The sequence below is a fragment of the Macrotis lagotis genome, chromosome 3 (genome assembly GCF_037893015.1).
Source record: "Macrotis lagotis isolate mMagLag1 chromosome 3, bilby.v1.9.chrom.fasta, whole genome shotgun sequence".
NCBI lineage: Eukaryota > Metazoa > Chordata > Mammalia > Peramelemorphia > Peramelidae > Macrotis > Macrotis lagotis.
Window position 1 is genome coordinate 274,185,097 of NC_133660.1, and position 15,762 is coordinate 274,200,858.

Sequence of the window (15,762 nt, forward strand, 5' to 3'; positions counted from 1 at the left end):
AGTGTTGTTTGAAGGGGTGGCAGGGAGGGACCCCACTACAGCCATAGGGGTTGCTTCCAGGGGCCAGCTCCCCTGCCTTGGGGAGCTGACCATGCCAAAAGGGAGCCAGTGCTGGGGGCAGGTCCAGAGGACACAAGGGGAGACCTGGCAGGGTTTGTCAAGGGGAGCAGGCCACTCCTGCACTTGGCTAAATCTGTGAGAGGAGGGGGAAGAGGAAGGAAGCCCCACCTGGATGGAGTGACTCCAAGGGATCTAGAGTGGGCATGATCCCGAGGCTCCCCTGGAACAGGTTTCTGGCTCAGCACCAGTCAAGTGACAGAAGAAAAGGGACTTCGGGTTCATGTGGACGGTAACCCCCAATCTCCACTGACTGACCAAGGCCTTATGGTCCTAGGACTCCCAACTGGAGAGACCCCTGACCGATCTGTGTCACTCCTCAGCCCAGACAAGCAAAGGTAGAGGGTCCCCCAGCAGAGGCTGTGAAGGTGGGGCTGCCGCCCTCCCCCCGCCCCCTCGTTTCTTGGGGACCTTTCCCAAGAATCAGTACAAAGAACCACGACCACTTTCCCAATGGTGGGTTTATTGTCATCTCTGGAGGTCTCTAGGGGCCTTGGGGCGGGGCTTGCTCGTTCTGGGCGGGGCCTCACTCCTCCAGGGGCGGGGCTCGCTCGTCCTGGGCGGGGCCTCACTCCTCCAGGGGCGGGGCCTGCCAGCTCTGGGCGGGGCCTCACTCCTCGGGGCGGGGCCTGGCCGCCCTGGGCGGGGCCTCACTCCTCGGGGCGGGGCCTGGCCGCCCTGGGCGGGGCCTCACTTCTCCAGGGGCGCGTAGTTGAGCAGCTTCTCGATCAGGTCCACGTGGGCCAGCAGCATGCGGCGGCAGCAGTAGCGCTTCAGGCCCAGGGCGTCCAGGGCGTCCCTGCCACGGGTCGGAGGGGCCCTTTAGGCGGCTCCCGACCCCTCTGCACCCGCCCCCCGCCCTGGCCCGGGGTCCACTAGGCCCACGGCCGCGCAGGCCGGCGCCGCTTACCCTTCGGTGTACTCGGCCTGCAGCAGCCCCAGGTAGGCCTCCCACTTGTTGCCCACGATCTTGCCGCAGGTGAAGCAGCGCACGGGGATGATCATGGCGGCGGCCACACGCACGCACGCGGCTCCTCGTCGTTGGCCGGTCTCTGCTGCCGCGCCCTCCTCTTTCTTCCCTCCTCCTGGTTCCGCTTCCGCTTCCGGCGCCGAAGCCCCGCCCCCCCTGCTGGCCGCTCCCACGATCTCGAATGGGGGGGCCAGGTAGTGGCTCGGACCGGCCCGCCGCCCGCCCCCCGGGGCCCGGCCTGGCCCGCAGGCCCTGGTTCTCCGAGTCCGGGGTCCCGGGCCGCGGGGCTGCGGAGAAGCCGCGGAGGCGGCGCCGGGACGCGCGCCGATTCTCCCCGGCGCGGGAATGGTCTCGCCCGGCGCTACGGTGGCCCGCGCGGGCCAGGAGGCGGCGGGGAGCGCGGGCGCGTTTCTCGCGCGGGATTTGAGTGACAGCCGGCTCCTCCCGGAGCGAGCCCGAGCCCAGGCGCCGGGGAGGGGCCTCCGCGGGGCCCCTCGCCCCGCCCCCGGGACCGCCCCCCGCCTCGGCTCCGGCGCCTCATTGGCTTCTGACGGGGGGCGGGGCCGGGGGCGGGCTTTCTGGGGGGCGCTTCCCTCCTCTGCGGGTCCGGTCCTGGCCCACTCGGACCCGGCTGGTCCTGGGGGGCTGCTTGGGGCGGGGGCAGCAGGTAAGTGGCTGCGACCCCCCCAGCTCAGGGCGGGGGAGCTGAGACAACCCCCCTTGGGGGGCCCAGAGGGAGGAGCAGAGCCCCCAGGCCCCCTCCCCTGGGTCCCACCCCCCCCCTGGGGATGGGGGGGCTGGTGTGGGGAGCCCCCGGGGAGGGGACAGAATGTTCCTTGTGGCAGCCCCATGAGTGGGGGCTGGAGGGCTTAGCCCCCCCCAAGTGTGTGACCGGATCAGACTCCAGGACTTGGGGTTCAGGACAATGATAAAGGGGGTGACCCGAGGATGGCAGTGTCTGCCAGGGCCGGCGTGGGGGGCGTCGGGGCCCCCCTTCCTCAACGGGGTCTTTTCCATCAGAGCCCCGGGGGCGCTTCCTGCAGAAGGTGCCTTGGGGTTGGGGTGGGGACTTGGCTGGCCTCCCTCACAGGGGGGTGATAGGGGCGCAGCTGGACCCAGAGAGGAACCCCGGATCTCAGGGCTCGACACCCCCTCCTTGTCGGGAGAGGCCAACGGAGGGCGGACGGGGAAGGGACTTGTCCAGGGTCCTGCGAAATGCAGGGGAGGCCAGGCTGCCCGTGTGGGACTGAAGAAGGCAGCCAGACGCAGGCCAGGCCACTGGCTCCCCCTCTTTCTCCCCTCCCCCTTCGCCCCCTCCTCTTCCTCTCCCAGTCTCCCCCCTCCCCATCGCCTCTTCCTCCACAACTTCCATCCTCAGGGGCTTAGGCTGGGAGGGGGGAAGAGTCAGTCATTCAGCTGGGCCCCCCCAGGTGCTAGGAGACAGCTGGTGAAGGCCGGGGAGCCCCTGCCCTCCAGAGGCTTCTTTTCCAATAGGGAAGATCACCTGCAGGCAAAGGAGGGAGCAGGCTCTGTCTCCTCCTCTGGGGGTGTGGCTTCGGCAGGCTCTGGGGAGACATACACACATACAGGATATCTAGTAAAGGGGGGGCGAGTCTTCCAGACCTGGGGGACGGCCAGAGGAAATTGTTTTTGGTGAAGAAGCTCCATGGGGTCCCCGAGGCTAAGGAGGCATCCTTGCCCTGGAAAGGTAATCGAGTTGATTGTGAAGGGTTGGAGAGAGGGTCTGAGAGAGGGGGGCCTGGTCCTGGGATGTATGTCTGAGGGGGCAGTTTGTTGTGGGTACAGGGAGCTGACCTCGGGCCTCAACTCTGGCCCTTCAGGTTTTTCCCTCCCAGCTCCTCCCTGGCTCTGCCTCTCTCCAAGGGTTTCCCGAGGGACTGGGGGGCCATTCTCATTCTATGCACATGGAGCCAGACTCCCCCCATCCATGACCCCTCTCCTCTCCTTTGGCCCCATCTCCCTGCTGCTCCTCCACCACCCAAACCACGGTGCTTCCCACTTTCCAGCTGGTTCATTGACCGGCCTTGGTCTCAGGTGTTGCCTGCGGCTGGACCCCCCCCCCGAAACCAGTGGGCAGAGCCCCCCCCCACCCCGGGTCAGTGAGCAGAACCTGACCAGACCCAGGCCCCAATGGTGCTCCCACCAGTGAACACTGAACTGTTTTTAGTGAACGAGCAGGACCTACCCAATGCCAATCTCTGATGCCAGCAGCTTCCCTGTGCTGTATCAGGGAGAGGGGGAGCCCTGGAGCCAGAGGGCCCCATGAGGGGCAGAGGGCCTGCAGAGGATGGGGAGAAGGGAATCCTGGGCAGGCTTCCTGGCCCAGGGCCACCTGTCTTTGCTCCTGGTGAGGTGTCCCTGCTCCTGAGCTTGGGAGGGGCCACATGCAGGGTTCCAGGATGGACCCTGAGCCTGTGAAGCTGACCCCAGGCCTGGGGCCACTTCCTAACACTTTAGTGTTGCAGATGCTGCTTGGTGGAGGCCCCCAGAACCCCTGTGGGGTGGGGGGGATTGAACAGTCCCATGGACCTTGACATGCTCCCAGGTCAGGATCCAATCCCCCCAGAGATGTAGTGGGCACCTCTCCAGGGGTGATAGTATCAAGAACTGGAGGTCTTGGCAGCAGGTGTGGAAGCCAGGGAGGGATAGGGCCCCCCACCCTAGTGCTCAGACAATGAGGGCAGATTTTGGAGGTTCCAAGGCCACAAGCCACCACATTAGCCTCTCATGGGGGTGGAGCTGTTAGGGAGGGAGTGGAGGCCTTGGGGCTCCCATGAGACTTGGCCCCACCTCGGGATCACTTGTGCATCAGGAAGAGTCCTGCACAGCCTCCCTTCAGCCCCCTTTCTGGTGGGCAGCGTGGATGCCATGGCCCTGTCTGACTTGTGGCTCCCAAGGTTGGGTGGGGGTCTGTGTGTGTGTGTGTGTGTGTCTGCCTGCCCTTGGATGGTCAGGCCTGGGCCCTGGGCAGCCCCCCCCCCCCCCCAGCTTTCTGGCTCTTCTGAAGGAAGAACTTTCCCCGAGGTTGCCATTTACAGAATGTTCTGGGCTTCCCAAGGCCAGCCATGGAGAAGGCGATGAGCTTCCTGTCCCTGGGTCGATTCAAGCTGAGGGGACTTGGTGGCCTGGCCGGCCCATGAGGTCTTGTTCTGGGATGCTGGGCTTCCAGGAGGGAACAAGCCTGGGGAAGGGGATCCCTCCTTTCAGGCTCAGAGGGGCTGCATTGGGCCAGCTTGGAAGCTCACAGAGGCCAGACTGGGCATTTGGGGGCTTGTTCCCCAGTTTGATGAGGGCAGGCAGGGGGCCCCAGCTCCTTGGAGAGGCTGGCTGCATTTCTGTGGTTGCGTCTGGCTCCAGCTGGGCGTCGGGTTTCAGAGAAGACATTCCCCAGGAGGGGGCCAGAGGGGAGCCCGTCTTCAGGCGGTGAGAAGAGTAGGGGCTGGGCCAGGGGCTTAGACCTACGGGGACTAGAGGAACACTGGGGGGCTGGCGCCAAGCCTGGGGGACTTGCCACACATGTGGTCTGGGATCTGCTGGCCCAGATTTCCAGGCAGAGGCTGGGCCGCATTTGACTGGGAGACAAAGGAAATGATTGGCTGTTATGTGAGGCGAGCCCCCCCCCCCCAACTGTGACTGTTCTGAGGCCCCAGGCCCCCGGCTGCCTTGGAACCAGATGGGGCGGGGGAGAGACGGACCCACAAAGGGAAAGGGCAGGGGGCAGATGGGCCTACAAAGGGGGATTTGGGGAGATGGACCCACAAAGGGGCCTGAGGAAGCTAGACGGACCCACAAAGGGGGGCCGAGGAGGTTACACAAACCCACGGAGCGGGGCCGAGGAGGCTGGACGGCCGCTGGGAAGTTCATAACCCTTGGTGTTCGTGTCCCTGGCTAGTTTATTCTGCACAGATTCAGATTCTTCTTGGGGCCAGTGTGACAAAGTGGGGGTCTCTGGATTGGAGGTGCTGGACAAGTTGCTTGGCATCCAGACCTCAGTTTCTCCACTTGTGGAGCTAGAGCCCCCCAGAGCCCTTTGATCAGGTCCCAGCTGACTGGCCCAGAGACCTCGTGGTCATCCTGGAGAGGTCTGAGAAGCCTGTCTGCTTGCGAGGCCTGGGTGCGAGTGGCGCTTGCCCTGGCTCTGGAGCGGCCTGGCCAGAACTGTGCAGTCCAGATCGGGAGGGGCCTTGAGAGTGGGGGGCAGGGGAAGGCAGCACTAAGCCCTGGAGGGGTGGGGTTCTCCCCCTGGACTGCATGGCCAGTTTTGTACTCTCAATGGGACCCCTCTTCCTCCTGGCCTCTTGCAGCCCCAGCTGATTCCAGGGGCTGGTCTCCCCACTCACATCAGGAAAGCTAGTTCTGCCGAGTAGAGTGACCCCCAATTCCTGGACAGCCCCCCCTTAGGTGAGCCCTTTGTTCCTCTTAGCTTCTTCCCTCTGGGATATCCTGGGGTGAGGGGCTCCCAGTTCCTGCTGGCCCCACTAAGGGGAGGAATACTTCCTGTCTGCCCTCCCCAATGTCCCCCCTAAGGATGGAGTTGGGGGGCCCAGCCAGGCAGGCTCTCACCACAGGCATGTTTGCCTTGGGTGGGGCAGCAGCCCTGCTCAAAGGCAGCTCAGTGTTGTTTGAGAGGTGGGGGGCGTGGAGGGGCTGCCCCAATCCTCCGGACTGGGGTGCCTGCCTTCCTGGCCCAGGGCTCTCTGAGCCGGCAGGGTTTGGAAGCAGGGCCTCCCTGGGACCCCTGAGTGGACGTCTCGGAGGCCGGGCACTCAGCTGGCCGGTGAGTTCTTCCTCTTGGGCCTTGCTGCTTCAGGGCCCCCTGGTCACCACTGCCCGGACAGCTGGGCCCACAGAAGGCGCCCCCTCCCTTCTCTCGGTAGCGTCCCACCCTGGATCCCCTTTGGGTCTCCCGGGTCTGCTCTGGTGGGCTTGGGGGCCGTCAGAAGGGGCTCTGCCTCTGCAGGGTTGTATTGGGGACCTCTCTCTGCCTCTGTTGTGGGGGGGAGGCTGGAGTCTGGAGGGTCTCCTGGGAACTCTTCTTCCCTGGGGGGGCTTCTGCCACTTTGTCCCTCCCAGTCACCCCCCCACCATTTATCTCCTTGAATTTTCAAGGATACAGCAGGCTTTTAAAGTGGTTATTTCAGCCAGTGGGAGGACCCCTCTCCCGGCTCCCTGGGGTGCTGTGGCTCCCTAGGGCTCTTCTTCACAGAGGGTGTGGGTCTGGGCAGCTCCTGGGGGATGGGCATCCTCTGTCCCCAGAGGCCCAGGCGAATCTCTGGAAGGCCAGCAGCCCTTCTGGGGTGGGGGGGGCCCCCGAGCAGCTCCCCGGCCAGGGCTCCCTCGCCGGGGCTGCTCCCCTGAGCCCGCCACAGCTCAGCTCCCAGATGGCCCAGAAAGGCAGAAATTGGGAGTGATTTCTGAGCAGGGAGAGGGTGAGTCAGAGATGGCGTGCGGGGCGGGGGCTGCCGCCGGGGCTGCTGGAAGGGAGGATCGGCAGAGCGGAGATCACCCCCGAGGGAAACAAAGGCATGCCAGTGAGTGAACTGGACCTCGGGGGGGGGGCCCACCCAATAGACCAGCCAGCCCCTCAGCTGCTACGGTCGTGGGGGGGCATGGAGCAGGACAGGGGAGCTAATGGTTGGTTTGGGGGGTCCGCCTGAGGGGGCTAAGAGGAGAGCAGGGTCTCTGAGGGATGGTTGGGGAGGAGCTGAGTTGGGGTTCAGAGCCAGAGAGGATTCGCCAGAGGCCTGGGCCCTTACCCCTCTTCTTTCTTGGCCTTTAGCCCTGTCTCAGGGCTGAGGACTCCAGCTTAGGGTGACCAGTCCGAGTGGGAGTCACAAGTTATCCTAAGTCCCCGCATGGGGGGAGGGCTACTGGGGCCCCCTCAGGTGCTCTCCCCATTTTGGGCTTGCTTGGGCCCCCCTATCTCCCTCTCCTCCTCCAATCACCACCCCCCCTCAATAAAACACACTTAGTTTCCCCTTCCTCCAGCCCGGGACCCTTGGGTATGTCGCTGGAGAACAGATTCTCAGTCTATGGATGGGTGAGGTAGAGGAGAAGGGGGAGTCGCCTGCAAGGGGGGGAGGGTCCGGCGGGTTCTTCCTCGGCCCCTTCTAGAAGCTCAGGTGCCCCAGGGGACCTGTTCAGTTCCGCTCCACAGGACCCTGGGCAGCGAATCCAGATACACGTGGGTGCCCCCCTTTTCTTCCCCCCACCCCAAAGTGGAGCCAGATGTTCTCAGTTGAGATGCCCTAAGGAAGGAGGGAGTGGGGTGGGGGTGAGGGAGCGTGCCTGGCATGTGCCTGGGGGGAGCTGTGCCAGTGCGGGGGGGATGTGAGTGTGAGGATGTGTGGGAGGGCGAGTGTGAGTGAGTGTTAGGGGGTGAGGGGGTGAGTGTGTGATGCCCATTCTCGTGTGTGCACTCACCGTGCCGGAGGTTCGCCCCCCACCCTGGTCCACCAGGCTCTAGCCCATCCTGTACCGAAGCCCATTGTTGGGGGGGGCACTCCCTCTGGTGCCAGGGGCCCCGCCCCACCCTGCCCCCAACCCTGGGCCACCGCCGTCCGGAGGATTCCTCTCCTCCCCCCATCAAGATCTGGCCCAGCTCCAAGAGCAGCTATGCCAGTGAGAAAGGGAGAGAAGAGAGGCCGGGGTCCAGGATGGGCTCCATCTCCCCGCCCTGATTTTCTGCTGACCCAGAGTCCTGGGGGCCCAAACTTCCTGGTGTCGGGGAGTCACTGGGGCTATTTTTAGCCAGGAATGTTGTTTTTGCCAGACCTCATCTTGCTAGGAAGGGATGGGCTCCCGGCCTCCCGGCCTCCTCAGCTCCCCCTCCCCTGGAGGGTGGGGTCGTGGCGGGGGAGGGCATCTCCCCCAGCTCCCATTCCCCCTCAGCCCTTCCCCCCCAGGGCAGGACCGTGGAGGAACATCTCCCCAGTTCCCATTTCCCACCCCCCAAAGGGGGGACCCAAGTGTTGAACGATGAACAGAGATGAGCCCAGCTCCCCCAGTGCCACCAGCTGCTTGGAGAGAGCTGGACCTGGTCCAGGGCAGCCGCATCTCTGGGCTGACCCCGCCCCGGGCCTGGAGGGTTGGTTCCCAAAGCCCTGGCTGGGAGCGAGGCCCACCCCCAGGGTTAGGCTACTTGAACCCAAAACAACTGAAGCCCAGGCTCGGGAAAAGTGGCGCATGGGTAGAGCAAGGGCACCTTCAGTGGCCCATGCTGAGGCAGCTGAGCAGGTGGGGTGGCCCAGGCATCCCAGAGAGTCCACAGCAGCCCCCCACGGCCACTTCCTGGGGGAGCTCCCTAGAGAGGGAGGGGACACGCTGGAACGCTCCCTGAAGGGCACCCAGGGCTGCTGGCCGCCCTTTGGCGAGGTCACCGGGCTCCTGTTTAACCCCAAGTCAGTTGGCACCCATGAAGTTCTGGTTACATCGGGGTCACCCTGGATCCGAACCCTAGCTCCTGGGCCCCCTGACGTGATTGCATGTTTTTTTGATCAGCAAAAGCCCTAATTGGGAGATGGGCCCCCTGAGTCCTGGTCTCCCCCAAACACTCAGCATCCGTGTGAACACTGTGCTTTGGGAAGGAGTTGAGAACCCCCCCCCCCCGAGGGCATTTGGGGAGGGGGGCCGGGGCAGAAGAGGCCTGGGCAGACCTGGCAGCCACCGGCTCTGACCTCGCTGGGCCGTCCATGAGCTCTTTGCCGGCTCTCGGGTCATGCCGGGGCCCTCCCCTGGGCATGGGGCTGGGAAGACTGTGCCAACAGCTTGGGGGCATCAGCTCTTCAAGACCACCTGATTCTGCCAAGGCTGGGGGAGGGGCAGATAAGCCCAAGCCCCTCCCACCTAGACCCAAAACCAGGTCCAGGCTCCAGTAAGAGTATGGACTTGACCTCTGTTAGCCCAGCTGTAAAGTTGAACTGATAACCCCCCTCCCAGTGAGCGCCCCTTTAGAAGCCCATTGTGTGCCAGCAGCCTCCATGACCCAGGTTAAGCCCCCCCCAAGACTGTTCCTGGAGACTCTGCAGAGAGGAAGCATTTTGGTGTCCACTAGGGCAGAGGCTGGGGTGGGGTGTCCTCAATCTCCCGGGCAAAGCTTTTGTTTCAAGATCCGGCTGTTCCCAGGCCACCCCACCATTGGCTTAGGTGAAGGGTATTGCGAGGTCCTTGTGTGGGGGTGGGTGAAGTGCCCTGTGGAATGGGGGTACCCCCCCACAGCTGAGGCTCCCCACGACTCCTGCCACCTAGGACACTCAGCTGGGAAGCCCAGCCAGTTCTCGCTCCTCTGTCGGGGCTGTCTTTGCCATCTTTCGCCCTTGGCACTAGCACACAAAAGTTGGATGGACCTGGGGGGTGGTGAGGACTCAACACTGGGCATGAGGGAGCGGATGGATGGTCCCTGATGGGGCTGGGGGAGGAGGCAGGGATCGGAGGAGACTTTTGTTGAGCCCTCTCCTCAAAGCTGGGGGAGCTGAGGGGGTGGGGCATAGTGGGCTGGGCCCCAGAAACTCAGACCCAGCCTCAGCTCCTATCCCCCTTCTCCGTCCCAGTTTCCCCACTTACCTGTGTCCCCATCATTGCCTCGTTTGTCCTCATACCCACACTGGAAGGAAGCTGCTGTGACAAGTATCCCTGTTTTACAGATGAGGGTCCCGATCTGTGAGTGTCGGAGGCGGCATCCAAAGCCCGATTTAGAGACAGGCCCCGGGCCCCAGGGACCCCTCCTCATCCGTTGGAGGAGGAAACAGGGGTTCGGCCATCCAGCTGAGGTGGCCGGGCTAACTTTAACTCCATGACAGTTGGAGCTCTCTGCCACCGCTCCCCGAGAAGGGCACGATGCAGGTTAGAGCTGCTGGGGCCCGTGCCAGCCACGCTCTTTATTGCCAGCCTAATTGCTCGTTAACAGTTTCAAATGTAGCCTAATTAGTCATGAAGCCATTTGGCATCCCCCAGGGAGCTGGGGGCTGGGCCTCCTGGATCTTCCATCCTGGGCTAGGCGCCCTCCTGGGGGGTTTCTGCACTCCAGAAATCCCAGGAGCAGACTGGCTGGTGACACCCACTGGTGCCTGAGCCTGGGGAGGGGAAATGTGTGTAGACCTGAATAAGGACCTGGGCCCCTGCCCCCTGCTCCTCCGGCTCTTCTCCGTCCCCTCTGGACACAGCTGGTCAGTGTGTTTTCTTCTGCCTCAGTACCCTCTCATCTGCCCTGAGTTTTGCCACCTGCTGGAGGGACCCACCCTCTTTGCGCCCCTGGTCTTTGCTGAGTGAGGCAGTCTCTAGGTCTCTTGCCCCTTTTTAAAACGAGGGGCCCAGAGGGCGGCTGGGCTTTAGGGAAGTGTGGTGGGGGCAGCTCCTTGCTGTGGGGGTGGGACCCCCAAAGCTCCCCTCTGGCCCAGCCCTTGGCCTCCCAGGAGGACAGCCCTTTTGCTGCCCACTCCAGAAGGGTCTCCAAGGGATTGACCTCATCCCCCTAGTGCTGGGAGATGTTTGGGGTGGCTCAGGCAGTGCCTCGCTTTCTCCCAGGCCCAGCCCCAGTGGATGGCTATCCCAGTGGCACACCGCCACCCTGTCTGCTGACCGGGCTTAGACATTCCTCCTGCAGATCTATCCCGAGTCTCCGGGTGGGGAGCAGACCCCCAGGTGCACACACTGACTGGGTTGGGGATCCCGCCGGGTCTGACCTTGGCTCTTGGCTTGAACCTGTGTGCCCCTTGGGTCTAGCCCAAGACAAGAGGTGAGTGGGAGAGATTGGTACTGAGGTTTCACAGGCAACTCCATTCATCTGCCAGCTGTCCAGATGTGCTCTGGGCGATGGTGAGGTAGGCAGCAGAGACTCACACACAAATGCCCACACCCTGGCACAGCCCATCCATCCAGCTCCTTCCCCCTAAGGCTGTGCATGTCCACATGTGTGCACACACACACACACACCACACACATGTGCCAGCATCCCCTCCTCTCCCCAGGCCTGTTGGGGAGCTGGAGATGAATGAGACCCAGTCTTTGTGCTCCCCACTAGTGTGAAGGCTGGCTTCGTGGGGCTGCGGCACCCAGAGCCAAAAGGGGGGGGTCAGAGGTGGTCTGCCAGCCTCTGCCTCCTCTAGGCAGAGAGATATATCCGGATGCTTATCTCTAGAGACAGAACATAGCTCTACCCACCACCCCAGAAGTACATGACCCCGAGGGGTGGGAACTTCCCCACCCAGGCTCTATCAGGATTTGAACCTGGGTCTCTCCAGCAGGAGGGCCCATTCCTGGCTAGGCAGGTGTCCCTAGGACCGAGGAGAAGCCTGTGGCCCCCACTTGGGCCAGGGTCTCTGCTTCTCTAGGGTGGGCTCTGGCTTGTCTTTCCTGCTACCCAAGGCCTCCCGGGGGATCCTCCAGCTTGTCCCCACAGCTGACCCTCTGAGGTAGTCTCCATCTCTGGGGATGCCCTCACTGCCCTGCTTCAGAACGGCCCAGGCCCAGGCCCGAGCCCAGTTCTGTGAGGGGAGGTGGTGGTGGGAGGGAGGCTGCTTAAGTTCTCTCCAGTCCCAGTAACATTGAGCTCCTCCTGTGTGTGAGGCCCTGGGGTGGTCCCGGGCTACATCTAAAGCTATGAAATGAGATGGAGGGTTTGGGGTGTGAGGAGAGCAAGACTGAAGAGGCCATGGGCCTCCCCAGCTTCTTGGGGACCCAGGACCCCATGGCTGAGGAGGAGCCTGCCTCGGGTGGGGGGCAGGGGGGATAGTCTCTGGCTGCCTGGGCTCTTGGGTGATCAGGTGGCTCTCATGGCCCCCTTGGCAGGGCCTCCACTCCCTGCAGGTCCCATCCGACCATGTGCCTGGACCTCCCCCCCTGCCAGGCAGTCCCCTCCCATGTTCCAGATCCTCCTTCCCCAGCTCTGAGTAGGACAGGAAATATGCAGAATGACCCCTGACGTCCAGTTGGCTCCTTCCTGCAGGGCTCTCTGCTTCCTCCTTCGACACAGACGCCCGGGCCTTTGGGACCCTCCTGAGCAGACCATCCTTCGGGCCTGAGAACAGGTAGGAGATGAGTGGAGGAAGCTGGGCCCCGGGGCTCTGTGGTGGGGGGGGCAGCTTCTTCCCTGGAGGGTTCACCCCAGCCTACATACTTGGCCTGTGAGTTAGGGAGCCTGCTGGGCCAGGCCCCACCTTCTGGGATTGGGAAGCCTGGCCCTGCCCACAGTCTGGACCAGCTCGGTGACTCTGGGCCCCAGTAGAGAGACTGGGAGACACCAGACCCTTCTGGGCAGCGGCAGTTAGAATGGGGGGATCTGGAGATAATGACCTGAGTCTCTTGGGCTGCTGATGGGACCAGTTCTCTCTCTCTCTCTCTCTCTCTGTCTCTCTCGGCCCCTCCAGGAGCCTCAGTTTCCTTGTCTATGGGCACAGGGTTGTTGGAGGGTCCTCAGAGGGGACAGGAACCAGCTCTGAGTGAACCGACAAGTGTGAGGGAGGAGCCTCCCTCCTCTCTCCTGTTCCCCTTGCCCTGGGTGGGGGGGCCGTTATGCAGACCCTGTCTCTAGTTGTCATTCCCCTGGGCAGCTTCTGCTTGGCCCAGAGCCCTGGGGAGGGGTTGTCAGGGAGAGCGTGTGCTCGTCCTGTCCGGCCTTTCCATAGCCAGCGGTTGGCAGCTGGGCCTGGCTGAGCCTCTGCCCTTGACCCTCCCTGGAAGGCCTTCAGGGGCCTTGGCAGTGTGCCCAGCAGCGTAGGCTCTAACCCCGCTCTCCTGGTGTTTGCTGCTTGGCTTCCTGGGGGCACTGCCGGAACAGGGTCACCCTGCCTGCTGGCTCTCTGGGCCCCAGGCTCCTCGGCGATGGTGCTGTGTCAGCAGTGGGGGACGGGATCTGGATGTTTCAAGAACTAGACAAGTCTTGTCAGTCATACAGAAACCAGGCTGCTCACTCCCCCCAACCCCCCACTTAGTTGTTCTCAGGTGCTTCCTCATTCTAGGGGCTACCCTGGACTCTGGGCGGTCCCGTTGGGCCTCCAGTGGACCTGACTCTGTGGACTACCCTGGACCTCCAGCCTGGTCCGAGGCTTCTGGGTCTTTGATTTGTGAGATGTATGGTCCCGGGAAACTTGCTTTGGTCTCTCCCATCATGTGCCAGAGGTGTTGCCAGGGGCTGGGGCCCTGGGGGGCACCCAGTTGAGGCTGACGAGGGACTGGGAGAAGTGTGGGCAGCACTTCCCGGAGGCTGGCGCCAGAGTCTGAGGCCCCTAGGTGGCAAATGGAGAGAGATGGCGCCTGGGAAGCACAGGGATGAGGGTGTGGGAGGGAGGGAGAATTTGGCCTGGCTTGGGCCTGGGGAGGATGCAACCTGGTAGCCTGGGCACCACTCCTGCGAGGGAGATGGCATGACCTCAAGGAGACAAGGGAAGGCTCCCTCCCAGAGTCGGCTCAAGTCCCACCCAAGAACCCCACCAGGGCCAAGCTGCTGTGTCCTCCTGCTGTTCCATGCTCCCGTGCCCCCTCTTTCCAGGCCTAGGTCTCAGGACTACTGCCCCATAGGCGTCTTCTAGCCAGGCTTGTAGCCCCTTTTCCCCATTCCCAGGATCTGTTCTCCTGGGGGCCCCTGGACTCCTGGAGTCCCCTGCTGGCCCCTTCTCTGACCACAGACTCCTTCCTGTGGTCCCCCCCAAGCCCCAGCCACATCCTTTTTTGTTTGGCAGGAGCCACACATGCAGACGTAGTCAGAGGGGCAGAGAAAGAGACTCCCAGATTCCCGCCCCCCCTCCCCCGAGAAGAAAGGACCAGAAAAAGGCCTGCTCACTTCTCACATGCCTAAGAAATGCAGAGTAGGGAGACTGAGGCTAAGGTCCATCTCTGGACGGACTGAACTCCTAGGGTGAGGTGGTCAAGCCACCCAAAGAGAGGAGGACCATACCGGGAGTGGAAGCTCTTTCTGCTCCATCCCCGGGCCAGGCGTGCACAGTAGGCGTTCATTCTCTGCTTAATGATTGATTGAAATTACTGAAATTTGTAGCCCAGAATGCCGTGCTGCTGCTGTCTCGTTCCAGTCCTTTTTGGCTCTTGGAGAGTCCAAGTCAATGTGGATTCCCTGGCTCTGTGCTCATCCTTCTTCTCCCAGCTTCCTCCTTTCGCATTGACCGCTAGCCTGTCTCCCTGCCTTCTCTGGTCAGATGGGGGTCACCTACCACTTTGCAGTGACAAACAATGCCGCTCTAAGCACCTTTGAAGGGGTTTTGCCCCTTCTACCAGTTTTAGAGCATGTTCCTAGTAAGTCCATAAGAGGGTAAAAGGGTATGATTATTTTTAGGACTCCACAGCCAGGCTGGAGAGGCCACACCTCTGTCCCTTGATGGGTTGAGCTGGGCTGGTTGATGGGATCAGGACAGTTCTAGAGGTCGAGGCAAGCCGGAGACACTGCCCGCCTTCCCCCAGATTCTGTGGCTAAGGGCAGCCGGAGGGGCTTTCCTCTGAGAGAGCCCAAGGGAATCAGGACCTTCTGGGAGACACTGGTCTTAAGATGGAACCACCTGGTCAGCCGTTGCTCCTCTTAGCAGCCTCCTGGGTGGCTGGGCTGTCCGAGCATCTGTGTCCGTGTTGGCACACCTCTGTGTGGCCCTCCTGCTGCTAGTGCAGCTGACACAGACCTTGGAGAGCCTTGCGAGGAGGGGGAGAGCCATGAGGTGGGAGGAGGGGGTGGCTGCCCTCTCCGGCAGGAAGTTGGGGTGGCATCGTGCCATGAAAGCCAGCAGAACTGAATCTGAAGCAGGTTTAGCTCATCAAGTATTAGTGGTCCTCATGCCCATATGTAGCCCTAGTTAGGGCAGCTAGGTGGTGCAGTGATAGAGCCCTGACCTCAGAGTTAGGAGGATGGGAATTCAAATCCAGCCTCAAATAACTTGACTCTTACTAGCTGTGTGACTTTGGGCAAGTCACTTGACCCTGATGGCCTCGCATCCAGGACCATCTCCTGTCATCCTGATTCATGTCTGGTCACTGGACCAGATGACTCTGGAGGAGAAAGTAAGTGCATGGTTCAGTCGTTGTAGAAGAATGCCAGGGAAAGGCTGGCCTACTACAGCCCCCCCCACTCAAATCTAGTTCATGTGCTTATCATGACATCACTTCCTGATGTCACAGTCTTCTTCAAAAATGAAAGGCAAGGGGCGACTAGGTGGCTCAGTGGATAGAGCACCAGCCCTGGAGTTCAAATCTGTCCTCAGACACTTAATAATTACCTATCCGTGTGGCCTTGGGCAAGCCATTTAACCCCATTGTCTTGCAAAAACCTTAAAAAAAAAAGAAAAAATGAAGGACAAACATCAATATCATCATGTAGAGCATCTCTTCTCGTCTTGACTTCCCCCCCCAGCTCTTCTGCTTCCCCCTGGAACTGGTCTTTGGGGGCTTGTTCCCTCAGGGATCCAGGATAAGGAGCACCCACACAACAGATGATGGGTGACTGAATGAAGTTATCCACCAGGGGGTCACAGCCTTGCCTCCTGATACCTTTCCTTCTTGTCTCTAGAGCAAGGGCTGAATTTGAGATCCCCAAGGACATGTGTGTGTGTGTGTGGGGGGGTGATAAAGGACATGACATGATCAGATTGCAGGCCTTAGGTGAGGCAAGGCACCCTGGAGGCTACCATCTTCCTCAACCTGGCAGGAAGGAGAATGGCCTG

General features: G+C 62.0%; 2 protein-coding genes across 4 annotated transcripts in view; one reads left to right on the top strand and one right to left on the bottom strand.

The window, feature by feature from the left end:
* Positions 1–614: 614 nt before the first annotated feature.
* On the bottom strand, positions 615–1,426 carry POLR2L (RNA polymerase II, I and III subunit L). 2 transcript variants are annotated; one of them, XM_074230773.1, is made up of 3 exons: positions 1,028–1,426; positions 787–916; positions 615–706 (listed from the first exon to the last, which is right to left on the bottom strand). In XM_074230773.1, exons 1-2 carry the CDS (start codon positions 1,120–1,122, stop codon positions 808–810), a joined length of 204 nt encoding a protein of 67 aa, XP_074086874.1. In that variant the 5' UTR covers positions 1,123–1,426; the 3' UTR covers positions 615–706; positions 787–807. The 2 variants fall into 2 exon arrangements, with proteins under 2 accessions (XP_074086874.1, XP_074086873.1); XM_074230772.1 differs by having other exon boundaries at positions 615–916; positions 1,028–1,425.
* An 8,339-nt stretch (positions 1,427–9,765) lies between these two features.
* The window catches only part of TSPAN4 (tetraspanin 4), a 68,319-nt gene continuing 62,322 nt past the window's right edge, over positions 9,766–15,762 (top strand). The window contains exons 1-2 of one of the 2 annotated variants that reach the window (XM_074230769.1): positions 9,766–9,949; positions 12,051–12,132. The gene's annotated coding sequence lies outside the window, so the exon portion shown is untranslated. Of the gene's footprint in view, positions 9,950–10,480; positions 10,842–12,050; positions 12,133–15,762 lie in introns of those variants that run through there. The other variant, XM_074230768.1, reaches the window with a different exon arrangement.

Bases quoted from the DNA above. Each gene is read 5' to 3' on its own strand.
- POLR2L (XM_074230773.1), bottom strand. From the start codon at position 1,122: ATGATCATCCCCGTGCGCTGCTTCACCTGCGGCAAGATCGTGGGCAAC. The intron at 917-1,027 runs GTAAGCGGCGCC...GACCCGTGGCAG, and splicing joins CAGGCCGAGTACACCGAAGG to GGACGCCCTGGACGCCCTGG.